This window comes from Amphibalanus amphitrite, unplaced genomic scaffold (genome assembly GCF_019059575.1).
Source record: "Amphibalanus amphitrite isolate SeventyFive unplaced genomic scaffold, NRLGWU_Aamphi_draft 000185F_arrow, whole genome shotgun sequence".
Taxonomy (NCBI): domain Eukaryota; kingdom Metazoa; phylum Arthropoda; class Thecostraca; order Balanomorpha; family Balanidae; genus Amphibalanus; species Amphibalanus amphitrite.
In genome coordinates this window covers 455,473-470,885 of record NW_024881680.1, presented here as the reverse complement: position 1 = coordinate 470,885, position 15,413 = coordinate 455,473, and the positions used below count along the sequence as shown (strand labels likewise).

The 15,413-nt window shown below is 53.4% G+C and overlaps 1 protein-coding gene across 1 annotated transcript; it reads left to right on the top strand.

Moving 5' to 3' along the window:
• Window positions 1–617: 617 nt before the first annotated feature.
• On the top strand, window positions 618–13,903 carry LOC122384301. The gene is made up of 5 exons (XM_043371588.1): window positions 618–2,285; window positions 4,351–4,483; window positions 11,740–11,892; window positions 12,171–12,453; window positions 12,751–13,903. The coding sequence occupies exons 1-5, from the start codon at window positions 786–788 to the stop codon at window positions 13,202–13,204; spliced, it is 2,523 nt and encodes an 840-aa protein (XP_043227523.1). The 5' UTR covers window positions 618–785; the 3' UTR covers window positions 13,205–13,903.
• Window positions 13,904–15,413: the final 1,510 nt, after the last annotated feature.

Sequence of the window (15,413 nt, the reverse complement as noted above, 5' to 3'; positions counted from 1 at the left end):
ACCCTGCTGACCTCCAGCGTCCATCGGCAGCGTTCAGCGCCGCTCTGTCGCGTGTCGGCACCGCTTTCTGAGCGGGCCGTGACAGCGCATCGGCGCCGCTGCTCAATCACCCGCCCATCGACCACGCTCGGGTGCCGGACACAATCGTCGCCGCGGCCCCCGTTAGTGGGAGATAATGATAATTACGGCGGTCCGCGCGCACCGGCGCCCACTGGCCAGCTCAGTTGGTGGACAGGGCAGGAGGTGGATTGAAGGTGGCGAGTGGTGTGGTTAGCGATTCAGTACGATTGGTTGTTTTATTTTCGATATTTGTTTTCGAGCCAGTCTGGTGTGACATTGCCCGGTGGTGATGTGTTAAAAGCACTGGAGTGTTTGTATTTCGTCGTGAGTAGTGTCTTCGTGGAACCGTCTTCCGCCTCAGTGGAATATCAGCCATCTGCCAGTTTCGAGCTTCTCATCGTGCTCTGACGGTGCCACCTGTTGTCTTCAAAGAATTGCGTGTCTTCGAGAGCAAAAGGAATATTACCTTCCTCGAACATTGGTCCGTCTCTTCGGACACAGCAATTTGGCTATCCCGACGGAGTACTCCTCTCTAGAAGGAGTGTGTCTCTCCAATCTGGGGCGCGTCTCTCCGATCGGGGGGCGTGTCTCTCCGGACGGGGAGGGGGCGTGTCTCTCCGGACGGGGAGGGGCGTGTCTCCTCGGACAAGGGGCGTGTCCACGACCCACCGTGCGTGCCCGCCGCCATCAGCAGCCCGCCGTGATCACTGTTTACGCCGGCAGTGATGGCCTCGTGTGGCGGTGGGGGCGGAGCGCGCCTGGTGGCCCCGGTCCAGGCCATCGTTCTCAGTCCAGACCCGGACGAGGAGGACGCGTTGGCCGGCGGTGCGGAGCTGTGGCGTCAGGCGCGGCGGGTGCGTCTCGGGAGCCGGCTGCTGCCGAGCCGGCTGGCGCGCCGTCCGCCTTCCTCGCCTCCGCCCCGACAGCTGAGGAGGAGCGCCTCGTCCGATCACAGCGACGGGAGCTCGACTGGCCGGCGCAGCAGCTGCGACATCACCCTCTGGAGTGACGCCGAACTGATGGCGCCGCCTGGGCAAACATCGGCGCGTCGGCAGCGGCTCAGACCCACCACGGCCAGCTTCCGCCGGCTTAGAGAGACGGCCACGAGTGTGTTCGGAGCGGTCAAGTTCCGTGCAGAGTCGGCGGACGGGAGTGGAGAGAGGCTCGGAGTGCCAGCAGATCAGAGCAGAATGAGAAGCCGGAGCTACATGGATGGAGAGGGAGAGAGCTGGGGAGTGGAGGGTGAGAGCAGTGAGAGGGAGAGAGGCGAGAGCGACCCGGAGGAACTGCTAACGATGTACGACTCAGGAGGTGACGTGTCACAAGGAGGAGTCAGACAGAAAGATCACCTGAGGAGACCTCCGCTCAACAAAAGAATGTCAGAACTCGCTCGAAGATCGGCTGATAGGATTCTGCAGTCAGGTAAGCAGGAGCAGCAGATCATGGAGCGATTCGTGCTCCGAGAGAGCTCACAGGAGAGACTGAAGCGGGCCAGAGCTCGCGCGCTGAGGCCTCCGCCCTCTCTATCGGGATCCAGTAATGCCAGCAGCGTCACCTCGCGGGGGAGCGATATGCGGACTATCAGTGTAAGAATCGTCAAAGAAATCCTACCTCCGGGGGCAAACAAGTACCCTCAAATGGCGGGACAGGCGCCACGGGTCGGGACAATCGCTTTGGAAAACGCCAAGAAGGCTGCATCTTTGTTTATCACGGTTCCATCCGCCCAGAGTGCCGTTAAGCCTCCCGAGGCTCCAGGCTCAGGTCCAGAGACGAACGACCCAGCTCCGCAGACCACTGAGCTCTCGGCGACACAGGCACCCGAGGCTCCTGCGGTGGACGCTGCGGATACTACCACTTCTGCCGCCGCTCCCGAGGTGTCGCCGCCGTCTGCGGTGGGCTGGACGCCGTCGCGTCGTTCGTCGGTAGCGTCGGTGACGTCGCAGGTGTCGCTGACGCCGGCTCAGCGGCGCGCCTTCCTGAAGAAGCTGCGGCTCAGACGCAACGTGCAGGTGCCGGGAGTGATGTACACGGACCAGGCACGCGCCGCCGCCGTGGCGCTCGGCGAGCACGACATCAAGTACAGCCTCAAGAACCGGCGCTTCCTCAACCGCGGCCACGGCAGCTGCTGGGTCTCCGACGACTCGACGTTCGCCGCCTTCGCATCGCACGCCCAGCTCGAGCTGCGCCGCGGAGACCCGACCTACGCCATCCAGCTGTTTGACCGCGTGAGTGAGGCTACGCGCCCTGTGTCACATCAGATAGGTATGGCGGGCAGAGATAGGCATTAGACGATTAAAAAACCAGAGGCAATAGAGGCATGGGCAAAGGATTAAGACCGACCCTTTATAACGCATCAATTATCGGTGGGAGCGGCAGTTAGTTCGGGATTGTCTTATATCCGAAGTGGCGTGGAATTCTTTGTCTGACTGAGGTTCGTAATTAAAGGTAGACTGCCACCTTTTTTTCACAAAACGGTTTTCACTAGAGCTGAGCCACCTATGTCCCAGACTGAAGTCGGTTTTCCGAAATTCGAACCCGTTTGCGAGAAATCGGAGACCAAAGTTCAGTTTGATGCCATTTTTTTAGTCCAAGAAAACCGACATCTCTACTGTTTATCGATAACTTTGAAACATGAATTTTCTTATCTTTTGGCAAATATATGTCAAAACTTTGATTGTTTCGAGATCAGAGAAGAATTTTGGAGTGTCAAAATAAAAGTTAAACTTATATATTCAGTAGTTCATTTTTTCCAAAAAAAGTGTGGGAAATGGGGTTTAACATGGGGCAGACCCATTCCAAATGAGCCATGATTTTTAAATGTTTTACGAAGTTAAATGTAAAATAAATTAAACATGGCCAATTTCTTATGAAATCATATATTAGTAAATCATAAAATACCTTACTTTTTCAAATAAAATGTAATAATCTTATGACCTTGAAGTCTAGTGATGTGTAAACATTGTCGCTAGACATTAACCGATTGATAATTGTATGATAATCGATAATTTTTTCGCGATTCACGTGATGATACTTTGTCAGGTGAATTCTAAAATTTTGTTTTATCCAGGGAATAAATCATAGGCCGATCTGAGAAAACTTTTTGAAGGTGGCAGTCTTCCTTTAATAACGCCCTCCTTTGCGAAAGGGCTGCAGTCTGCGGTCATCGTTTTGTTACGGATATAAAACTGAAATTAGAGGGGATCTTTAAAAAAGTAGCTGCAGCCCTATGATGTATCTGGAATGAGTGAGAGCCATCGTGAAATATATACCTATATTCGGTGATGGCAGCGTATGCGGGAGACCTACCCTCCGGAGTGACCGCTTGAGCAGCCGGGTGACTTGTCAACTGGGGAATCGGCAAAGCCGGTCTTGCCCTCTCCCCACGCGGCTCTGGCAGGAACAAAAAATACCTATAATTAGCTTGAGGGAATGGAAGGAATGAGAAAACATAGGCCGAAAGGGGCACACCCAACAGAAAAAAAAAACAAGCAAACGAAATGCGTGGTGCGACCTTTCTGCCTCCGAAACTGTTGACTAGCAGTGCATGACAGTGAAATGCATGAAATGTGAAATGAAATGTGAAATTTGAAATGTTTCTTGGAACAATTCATCATATTAAGCACGTCAGATTTTGATATTTAACTCAGTTCATAAAAAGTTTTGATTCCACGTTACTTGGGTCATTGATGAGTTTGTGTCATGTATTGATTGATCGACAATCACCCGACGAATTATGTTGACATTTTACTTCGACCTGAATGAACAGCTAAAAATGGAATTGATGTTATAAAATGTGGATCTCTTTTTATCTAACGAAAAGCGCCAAGTAATTCATTATACTGACTTCCTTACATTCAATCGTGTTGTCTCTTAACAGTCCCAACTATAGACGGTAGCTGTACCTAATAGACAGCAGCCATTAACTCGGACGTCCAGGCCATTGGACTCGAACTTTGGCTGCACTTAGTGCACTTCTAGGCATTTAAATGGATTATTTATTGTCAAAGTTCAGAACATATATCTGCGGATCCTCACGTTTGTGTGGTTGCCATTAGACTCCCTCGACAATCCTTCATAATAAATTTGTTATCAGGAATAAGCAATGGAAACGTCGGAGCCTTTTGTTCCTATTGGAACGGTTCCACTCGTTGATTTACGAGAAACTGCGTTAGTTTGGATGATTATTTGTCTAATGAACTTTCTTATGGATGACGTTTATAATGACTCAAATAACTATTTCAGTTACGAGCGTTAACGCTAACGTATTTCATTTCATTTTATTTCTTACAGGCTCTAGAGTTTGAGCCGAAAGACGAGTCGTGTCTGGCCAGCCGCGCGAAGTGTAACCTGCTGCTGGGGAACAATGAGGCAGCCCTGAAGGACGCCGAGCTCATCCTCCGCCAGAACCCGCGCTGCGCCAGAGGTGAGGATCTGATTCAGAACCCGCGCTGCGCCAGAGGTGAGGATCTGATTCAGAACCCGTGCTGCGCCAGAGGTGAGGATCTGATTCAGAAATCAGAACCCGCGCTGCGCCAGAGGTGAGGGTCTGGTTCAGAAGCAGCGCTGCGCCAGAGGTGAGGATTTTAATTTGCTTGGTTTGTGGGGTCCACTCTTCCGTATAGGTCGATGGCTGTTCTCAGTCAGCGTATAGTTGTTCCATGACCGTCATACGTCCGTACTTCAGTTATCTGATTAGCACGTATCTCGTGGTTCACATATATTTTCCAATTTCAGCAGCGTCAAAGTTCTATAATATGTAAACTTTATGTCTGATTTGTGTGTAGCACCTGGGAACTTCCGAAAAAAAAAAACATTTGGAGTATCTCTCGGTTATGTCGTGACTCCATGTAAAGTGATATGCCAAAAAGTCCGCCCCACAGGGGTATCAAAAGAGTCTCTTTTGGGGCATCATATAACCCCAAAAAGAAAGAGTCCTAAGGGAGTCTTGACTCTATTTACGGGAACATGCCAAAAAGTCCGCCCCACAGGGGTGTCAAAAAAACTGTTTTTGGGCATCCGAACTCCGAAATATGGAGTCCACGTGCGCCAAGAAACGGCGTTTATGGACACCATATTGCAGTGTTATGATGCTCCAAAAGGGAGTTGTTTTGACACCCCTGTGGGGCGGACTTTTTGGCAGAGTCACCCTACCCCCCATTTGGTGTCATTTTTTCTTTCAGTGTACTGCTCGGGATCTAATCATGGTTCGGCTATATTCGGCCTGTCGCCTGGCAAAGTTTGGCCACTGATCTGCAAGTTGGTCGCGTGCTGACTAAAGAACGAGGACCGTGTCGCATCAGTAGGCTCGGGTCCTGATGACAGAGTGATTAATGGTCACAGACGTATTAATGTGCTGGTGATGAGTGATAAATCACCGAAGACAATTGTCAACCAAAGGTCAACGGGTAATAAGGAAGCAAACAATGTGCGGAAGAACTAAGAAGGAGCATGGATTCCATGACTTACATCCTACGGTTATTGGAAATGCCAAAAAGCGTAATCTTATGCCATCAGGCGCGCCTTCAGCCTTATTTCAAAATACGATGCTTAATAAAAGCGTATGTATCGATTTTTTAATAACGGAACATAATAAATAAGTGATTCGTTTTGTTCATTAAGTAACAATGTTCAATAATATGTTTGCTTGGGTGACCTGTTTATGTAGGACTACATTTTATTTAGTTTTGATTTTAGTGTGGTATAGGTATCAAAACATGTGTTTGTGACAAATATCTAGAATTTTTATCTGCAATTGTCATGTAGGGTAGCCGAGGAGCGTCAACAGTATATTGAGAGTATATTACTAAAACTACTGCCTAGTTAGACTCATGAGACGAGGCGACTTTTTCACCTGAGGGCCACCAAGCAGCGATGTCGCCCATATTATCCAAGCCACTCTCTCCTTCGCTACAACAGCGCTTCCCATTTGGCGTCAATCCAGTCCTTCTGCTATATCGTGACCCGGCGGCTGCGACACCCTCCTGTGTGCCATTTGCCGACCTGATGGAAAGCGGGAGGGGATCGTCGACTCCCCGGCTCGCGTGCCGGGCGCGCGAGGATCAAAGCGTCGACTGGCTGTCGTCTGAAGTGGCCGCCCGTCGCTGCCGTCGCGACGCCATCGATCCAGCGGATGTCGCGGGTCGTCCTGGGGCGATATCAAAGCCGACAGTTGGCATCGAGACGGGCGCTCAGATAAAGAGTGGATTTATGTATTGTTTGCCCAAGGTGTGTGCTAGTAGGTATAACACACGAGGGAACAACGAGGGACAACAAATGCGTAGGTAGGTAAATATTGACGCTTGTACGTTTGCTTGTCTGTTTGTTTGTATAGTATCGCAGCTAATTAGTGCCTACTGTTGTGTTGCAGCTAATTAGTGCTTACGTCACAAGCTTTCGCTTGTTGTGTTTTCAGACCTGTCCTTGCACAAAAGTGGTTGTTGTTTACCACGTGGCCATGCCGTGAAATAAGCCCAGTGTCTAAAGCCTAGACAAATACAGACGTGGATGCAACAATATTGGCGACGAGGCAACTTTAAGTTCAAGCTCTAAAATACGTTGAGCCTCTGCTACTCAGTCGAAAAAGCCCCGCGCAGCGATGGCCTCACCCGCGCTGGAATTGCCGCAATTCGACGTATCTCGCCCTGACGAGTGGCCAGGATGGCTCCGTAGGCTGGAAAATATGTGTCTGGCGATGGATGTGTCAAATCCAGTCAGAAAAAAGGCATACCTCCTGCATTTTGCTGGTCCAGCAGTCTTTGACTTGCACGAATCCCTGCCTATGCCTCAGGCCGCAGAGCCCACAGATCAGGGGGACCCAGCAGCAGCCCAAGAGCAGAGGCAGCTGGATCCATATCAACTGATATGCAAACAACTCAGTGACTATTTTGTGCCACAGAAAAACGTTGACTACGAATGCGATGTTTTTCGCCAAGCCGTGCAGGGAGAAGGTGAGTCAATAGACAGCTTTGTCTCACGCCTGCGACATTTGGCCAGGAGCTGTGAATTCACGGATCTTGCTCGCGAAATCCGCCAGCAGCTGATTGCGGGAGTCAGAGACCCCAGGGTAAGGGAGAAAGCCCTGCAGCAGAGAATGACCCTGGAAAACTTGCATTCATTTGCAAGGGGCCTGGAACAGGCAAGAGCACAGGCCCGTGCCATGGAGGCACACCATCAAAGTCGGTTCACCAGTCTGCCTCCTGTTAAAGCCCAGAACATGGTAGGAAGCAAAAGAAACCTCACTGGCAAGCCCCGTGTCCAAGAGACAAAAGAAAGATGTTCAAGATGTCACAGCCCAAAACACCAGCACTGGGAATGTCCATTCAAGAACGAGACCTGCTACCACTGTGGTCGGCAGGGCCACACAAAGGTGGCCTGCCGTAACAAGGAGCCACAGGCTACGCCAAGGAAGAATCCCAGTCATGGTCGGCATGGCAAAGTCAAATGCATGAGCCAACAACAGGACTTGAGTCAAACTCAGCAAGACAGCCCAACTGATGAGTACGTCATGCAAATCCGCCTGCCTGTGAACAAGACAGAAGTCAGAGAAAATGAACCACTTGTCACAGCAGTGAACATGGACGACAGAACAGTCCAGATGGAAGTGGACACAGGAGCAGCAGTCACAGTGATGTCAGAACAGCTGTTCCACAAGCTGTGGCCAACAAGAAAACTCGACAAGTCCAGCTAACGACTAAAGACCTTCACTGGAGAGCCCATTCCAGTTGTTGGTCAAGTCGATGTGAAGGTGCTCGCTCAAGATGAAGTAGTGCACCTGCCACTCCTGGTGGTGGGAGGTGAAGGCAAGCCCCTGCTAGGCCGCAACTGGCTGTCAAAGGTGCGACTGAACTGGCAGGCCATCTTCCAGGTGAAAGCCTCACTGGAAGAAAAAGCGCAAGAGCTCCTGAAAAAGTTCCCAAACCTGACGAAGCCAGAACTTGGAAAAGCAAATACTGAAGCTCATCTGGAGATAAATCCCGACATAAAATCAGTATTCTGCAAGCCCAGGTCAGTTCCACTAGCTCTGCGTCCGCTGGTAGAAGAGGAGCTCGACTGTCAGATCAAGGCGGGAATCTTGAAGCCCTGCAAGTCGGCGCAGTGGGCAGCGCCCCTGGTGACCATCCTGAAACCAGATGGCAAGTCAGTACGGCTTTGTGGGAGTTATAACCTCACGGTTAACAGAGCCAGTCATCTGGAGCAGTACCCATTACCGAAAGTGGACGAGCTCTTGACCCAACTATCTGGAGGTGAGAAGTTCTCGCTAATAGATCTGGAACAAGCCTACCTGCAGATCCCGCTGTCCGAGTCTAGCCAGAAATACACAGCAGTGAACACACACAAAGGACTCTTCTCGGCAACCAGATTGGTATATGGAATCAGCAGTGGTCCTGCCATATTCCAGCGCCACATCGAAACTCTGTTGGCCGGAATCCCGAACACCACGGTGTTCCTCGACGACATCTGCGTCACAGGCCCCAACGATGCTGCACATCTGGCCAACCTGGAGGAAGTGCTAAAACGCCTGGACCGAGAAAACCTGAGAATCAATGCTAAGAAGTGTCGTTGGTTCCTGCCGGAAGTCTCCTACCTCGGACTGAGAATCGACAAAGAAGGTCTGCATCCAACAGATCAGAAGATCGCAGCCGTGAGAGACGCCCCAGCACCTGAAAACGTCGGACAGCTGAGGACGTATCTCGGTCTCATCAACCACTTCAGTCGCTTCTGCCCGAAGCTGAGTGCAGTCGCGGCCCCACTGTATGCCCTGTTGAAAAAAGATGCAGAGTGGCGGTGGCGAACGGCTGAGGAGAACGCCTTCAACGCCACGAAGACACTCCTCTGTGAGGCACCATGCCTCGCTCACTTCGACGGAACAGCCCCCGTCATCGTCTCAGCAGACGCCAGCTCATACGGCCTGGGCGCCGTCCTCTCACAAATGACTCCAAGTGGAGAACGCCCAGTCGCCTTCGCTTCCCGCACACTCAATGAAGCAGAGAAGAAGTACAGCCAGCTCGACCGGGAAGGTCTCGCCCTGGTATTCGCGGTGAAGCGATTCCACAGCTTCCTCTACGGTCGATCGTTCACGCTGAGAACGGATCACAAGCCTCTACTGGGACTGCTTGGCAAGACCAAAAACCTGCCAGACGCTGTTCCGCCCCGCATGGTGAGATGGAAGGTGACTCTGGATGCCTACCAGTACCATCTCGAGCACACGCCTGGCAACGCAGCTCAACATGCCGCAGCAGACGCTCTCAGCCGTCTCCCAAGACCGGAAACTGTGCCAGAAACGTCAGTGACACCGCTCATGGAAGTCATTCACATGCTCGAAGCTGACGATGCCCTGGTAACAATTGAAGCAGTTCGAGAGTGGACGCGACGAGACCCGACTCTCTCAGAAGTGCTCCACTACACCCGGTATGGATGGCCCAAGGCTTCAGCTGTAACGCCAGCCCTCCTGCCGTACCACGGTCGCCAAACCGAGCTGAGCATACAAAACGAGTGTTTGCTCTGGGGATGTCGTGTCGTTGTACCCCCCGCATGCCGTCAGAAGGTCCTGAGACTGCTCCATGAAGGACATCCCGGCATCTGCACCATGAAGCGCCGAGCCCGTGGCCAGATCTGGTGGCCCAGAATGGATACAGACATTGGAGATGTGACCAAAGTCTGTGATGCCTGCCAGCTGAATCAACCAGCTGCGCCGAAGGTGGCATCCCAACCATGGCAGTACCCAGACGCTCCGTGGCAGCGAGTCCACGTGGACTATGCTGGTCCTGTAGAAGGGAAGATGCTGCTCATCATAGTAGACGCATACAGCAAGTGGCCTGACGTCTGGATCACCAACAACGTCAGCGCTCAAACAACCATCGATCATCTCCGCATGACGTTTGCCACGCACGGTCTTCCAGAAGTGATCGTGAGTGACAACGGTGGCTGCTTCACCAGCAAGGAGTTCGGCGAGTTCATGAGCGCCAATCAGATCCGCCACGTCTTCACTCCACCGCTGCACCCGGCATCAAATGGCCAAGCCGAGAGCATGGTCAAGCTGGTGAAGAACGGCATCAAGAAGCAGAAACCAGCACCGCTGCTCACGAAGCTCCAAAGATGGCTGTTCCAGTACAGGAACACACCGCACACGACAACAGGGAAAGCTCCGGCCGAGATGCTTTTCCGTCGTGCTCCTCGGACGCATCTCAACCGGCTGCATCCGTTGGAGGAAAGGAGAAGCCGCAGTAGTGTCGAAACGGGCACTGTCATCCGAGCCTTCCGAACTGGAGATTCAGTCTACATCACTGAAGTAACAGCCTCCGAGTACAAATGGCTCCCAGGCACGGTTCTCGAGACATGCGGACCGACCTGTACGGTTCTTCTCCAAGATGGCCGCAAGTTCCGCCGACATGTGGATCACATCCGGCCGCGATACACGTCTGGTGATACCGGACTGTTCAGGGATGAAGGACGTTCTCAAAGCGACTACCTCTTCCAGCCGCCTGCAGCTGAGCCCGGACCTGCAGCGCCCCGATCAGCGCCTGTCACTCTGCCAGAAACGCTTCCGGCTCAACCGGCAGCGCCTCCAGCGTCATCAACTACAGCACAGCCAGTGACGCTTCCTCCGGCCGCTGAGCCAGAGATCGCTCCGGCGCCCGCGAGCGGACACCAGCTCGCTGGACTACCCAGCCCCGTGGCGAACTCTCGTCCGGCGCGTAACCGGCGTCCACCCGATCGCCTGAACTTGTAAGCGCTGGAAACAGCTGGAAGGGAGGTGTTATAGTATCGCAGCTAATTAGTGCCTACTGTTGTGTTGCAGCTAATTAGTGCTTACGTCACAAGCTTTCGCTTGTTGTGTTTTCAGACCTGTCCTTGCACAAAAGTGGTTGTTGTTTACCACGTGGCCATGCCGTGAAATAAGCCCAGTGTCTAAAGCCTAGACAAATACAGACGTGGATGCAACAGTTTGTTTGTTTGTTTGTTTGTTTGTTTGTTTGTTGTTTGTTTGTTTGTTTGTTTGTTTGTTTGTTTGTTGTTTGTTTGTTTGTTTGTTTGTTTGTTTGTTTGTTTGTTTGTTTGTTTGTTTGTTTGTTTGTTTGTTTGTTTGTTTGTTTGTTTGTTTGTTTGTTTGCTTGTGAGTGTGTGTTTGAGTTTGAGTGTATGTTTTGTAGGGTTAGGTTCTATGGGTCTACTAAAACTTTCTCAGAACCGGAATGGGATGATAGGAATCAGCGGGGGATATTGGTCTGGGCGGCTACCCCGTGGTGCACCCAACCAGCCCGCTAACGGACACCCATCGCACGTGATGACGTGTGCCTGCCCCGAGGAGCAGCTAGCATAGGATGAGGGTGACCAATCACCAAAGGATGCCTAGGATGAAGGTTTTGTGTGTCATGAAGATCTCTCTCTCTCTCTCTCTCTCTCTCTCTCTCTCTCTCTCTCTCTCTCTCTCTCTCTCTCTCTCTCTCTCTCTCTCTCTCTCTCTCTCTCTCTCTCTCTCTCTCTCTCTCTCTCTCTCCTCTCCTCTCTCTCCTCTCTCTCTCTCCCTCCCTCCCTCCCTCCCTCCCTCCCTCCCTCTCTCTCTCTCTCTCTCTCTCTCTCTCTCTCTCTCTCTCTCTCTCTCTCTCTCTCTCTCTCTCTCTCTCTCTCCTCAAAACATCACCCCTTGTTAATTTCTCTCTCCTCTCTCTCCACCGGCAGCTTTGTCCCAGAAGGCCGAGGCTCTATACGCTCTCGGAGAGTTTGAGATGGCGCTGGTGTACTTCAGTCGTGGGCTCCGACTCCGACCCGACATGGCAGTGTTTCCGCTCGGAGTCGACACAGCCACAGAGGCCATCGAAAACGCTATTGGAGGTCAGTGGTCCGAAGGGAATTGATTTGCTGAGGGCGGAATAGGTGGATGTGTCTATAGGTTTTATGGTTCAGTTTGGGACACATACCTACTACATTGGAATTGGTGGCGATCAAACGTGGCGATTAAAAGTTTTATATGTGCGATGATTTTTATCGCGATCTCGTTCAAGATCGTTGCATCAATGGTGTTTTAAATGTTAGATAGATATAACACACTACGTTAAGATGTTGCTTTTCCTTTTCCCACCTCACAAACTCCGATACTGTTTGCGCCGCAGAGCGGGCTAGCCTGATCTTCAGTGGAGTCGAGCCGCTGCTGGAGGGTCTGAAACTGAGCCCCGACCTGACTGAGGAGGCCGCTCCGACCCCGTCCCCGCCTCCGGCCTCCAAACCCGGCTCGGCGGGTGGACTGTCCCGGGGGGCGAGCAGAGACACTGCCGGCTCCGGCCGAGGGCGGGGGCGGGGGCGGGGACGGGCCGGCAGCGACCGAGCCGCCCGTACCGCTCCCAACTGTCGTCCGGTGCTCGAGGAGCTGGCCGTTGATAAGGAGTACATGGAGAGGTATGTACTTACGTGGAGAAACTGAGAACAGCAAGAGATGGCAATGTTAGCGATGAGATGTGGCCTCAATGGTGTCCCCTTTAAGCATATTATCCTGCTGATTGGCATCACAAATTACGTTGCATAGGTATGTTTCGCATATTAAAACATTTGGCGTCGCATGATAGGCGATATTCATGGCGCTGAAGGCTATGATCACCCTGAAGATGTTGTCAACCCATTTGGTCCTCATACGGTTACGCTTTACCTGAATTAATTTCGTCTTCGTATTTATGGATAACGTCCCCATGATTCCAGGCTGATCCAGCACCCAGCCCTTAGTGGTCAGTGTCGAACCGAGGTGGTCAAACATGCCGAACAGGCTATCACCTTCCTGGAGAAACGGCAGCAGTTCTGGGCCAAGCAGAAGCCCGTCTACACTCGCCAGATGGAGCGACGGCGCGCCCTGGGCCTGCTGGGCCCGACATCTGGCGGCGGACGTGGGAAGCGTGGGACCAGCTCGGCCCGCCCGCTAGGTGGCAGAGTTGGTAGCTGTATAGATGTCGCTAGGTCCGCTCGGAGCTCGGACCGCGCCGGTGCCGTGGATAGCGCACGCTCGACGGAGCGCGTGTCTGACGGTGGGGGTGGTTCCAGCTCGCCCAGCGCTACTGATCGGTCGTCGAGTGATAGAGGGGGCGCCAGCTCTGTGGGGTCGACGAATGGAACCTCCAGCGGCGTGGGAAGCGCCACCAGTGCGGCCGATTTGGGCTGAGGAGGAGCAGGTGCTCCCATTCAACTTTTGTAACTTATTCCAATGTGTTTTACGCTGGGTGCCGTTGATTATATTTTCATTTCTGGATGTAATACTTTTTATTGCTTTAAGATACACTCGTAGATGATCCATTTTCATACACGTTAATTGTTTATGAATCAAACATTATTTTAGGCATGCTGTGATGCTACCGTTAGGCATTAGCTGTTGGGTAAAGACCTTAAAAGCCCTATAGCGGTCTATAGTAAAGTCAAGATGGTCACGCAGCGTGCAGTGCATGGTAGATTGTCATGCCTTGTGTGCTTGGAAATACACTTGTTCAGTAAATGTCTAAAAAATATGAGTAGGTACGAAGGTCTGTGTAAACTGTTAGTATGTCTCCCTTCAATAAATACAAGAGTTCAGAATTATTTCACGGACAGACGGCGTCCGTAGTTGAGATATACTAAAAATATCAGCCCGCTCTGAAGCTTGGAGGACACGCTGCCACAGGCCTTCGCTGTGACCGCGCACAGCGGATTTAGAGCGTAACTTCCACCGACTGGAGACCACAATGTGCGATCACGCGATTCGCTGTGCAATTATTTCGCCATAACGTCTGCAGCGTCCTTGAACTTGCCGCTGCATTGTTGTAGCCTGTATGTCTTGCAAGGCGACCTGGTTGTGGTTCGTGAATAATAAAATGATACCGATATGGAATGACATGAACACTGATAGCATACAATATGCATTGCGATGCAGCAACGGTGCTGCAACTCACGACTGCGAGTTATCAATTTATCGCAGTGGCGGATCCAAGGGGGGGGGGGGTCACATGGGTCATGGCCCCCCCTTGAGGCCCGGGGGCCCAAAGACCTGCCAGGGGCACCACCGGCCTATCAGGGGTATCACAGTCCTGACAGGGGCACCACAGGACCGCCAGGGGCACCACAGGCCTAGCAGGGACACCACGGGCGTGGTGCCCCTGGACCCTGACAGGACTGTAACGCCCCTGACAAGCCTGAAGTGTCCCCGGCAGGCACGTGGTGCCCCTGACAGGCCTGAGGCGCCCCTGCAAGGCCGGTGGTGCCCCTGGCAGGCCTGTGGTGTCCATGGCAGGCCTGTGGTGCCCTTGCTAGGCCTCTGGTGCCCCTGACAGGCTTGTAATGCCCCTGGAAGGACTGTGGTGCCCCTGGGCCCTGACAAGCCTGAGGTGCCCCTGACAGGCCAGTGGTTTGCTAGGCCTGTGGTGCCCCTGGCAGGCCTGTGGTGCCCCTGACAGGCTTGCGGTGCCCTTGGAAGGACTGTGGTGTCCCTGGGCCCTGACAAGCCTGAGGTGCCCCTGACAGGCCAGTGGTTTGCTAGGCCTGTGGTGCCCCTGGCAGGCCTCTGGTGCCCCTGACAGGCTTGCGGTGCCCTTGGAAGGACTGTGGTGTCCCTGGGCCCTGACAAGCCTGAGGTGCTCCTGACAGGCCCGTGGTGCCCTTGTTAGGCCTGTGGTGCCCCTGGCAGGCCTCTGGTGCCCTTGCTAGGCCGCTGGTGCCCCTGGCAGGCCTCTGGTGCCCCTGCGCCCGGAGAGGACTGGTGCCCCTGAAAAGTCTGAAGTGCCCCTCGGCAGGCCCGTGGTGCCCCTGACAGGCCCAAGGTGCCCCTGCGAGGCCGGTGGTGCCCCTGGCAGACCTCTGGTGCCCCTGGCAGGTCTGTGGTGCCCCTGGCAGGTCTGTGGCGCCCCTGGCAGACCTGTGTTGACCGGTGCCCCTGCTAGGTCGCTGGTGCCCCTCACAGACCTGTGGTGCCCCTGGGCCTTGACAAGCCTGAGATGCCTGGCTATGACAGGCTCGTGGTGCCCCTGATAGACCAGTGGTGCCCTTGCTAGGCCTGTAGTGCCCCTGGCAGGCCTCTGGTGCCCCTGCTACCCCTGCGCCCGGAGAGGACTATGGTGCCCCTGAAAAGCCTGAAGTGCCTCTCGACAGGCCCGTGGTGCCCCTGGGCCCTGACAGGCCCAAGTTACCCCTGCGAGGTCCGTGGTGCTCCTGGCAGGCCTCTGGTGCCCTTGGCAGGTCTGTGGTGCCCCTGGCAGGCCTGTGTTGACTGGTGCCCCTGCTAGGCCGCTGGTGCCCCTCACAGACAGGCCTGCGGTGCCCCTGGAAGGACTGTGGTGCCCCTGCCCCTAGGGGTGCTCAGGGGCCCAACAGGCCCGTTGTGCCCCTGACAGGCCTGTCGTGTATAC

Excerpts from the sequence above, each read along its gene's own strand:
- LOC122384301 (XM_043371588.1), top strand. The coding sequence starts at position 786 with ATGGCCTCGTGTGGCGGTGGGGGCGGAGCGCGCCTGGTGGCCCCGGTC. Across the intron at positions 11,893-12,170 it reads CATCGAAAACGCTATTGGAG|AGCGGGCTAGCCTGATCTTC; the intron begins GTCAGTGGTCCG and ends TTTGCGCCGCAG. Across the intron at positions 12,454-12,750 it reads GATAAGGAGTACATGGAGAG|GCTGATCCAGCACCCAGCCC; the intron begins GTATGTACTTAC and ends CCATGATTCCAG.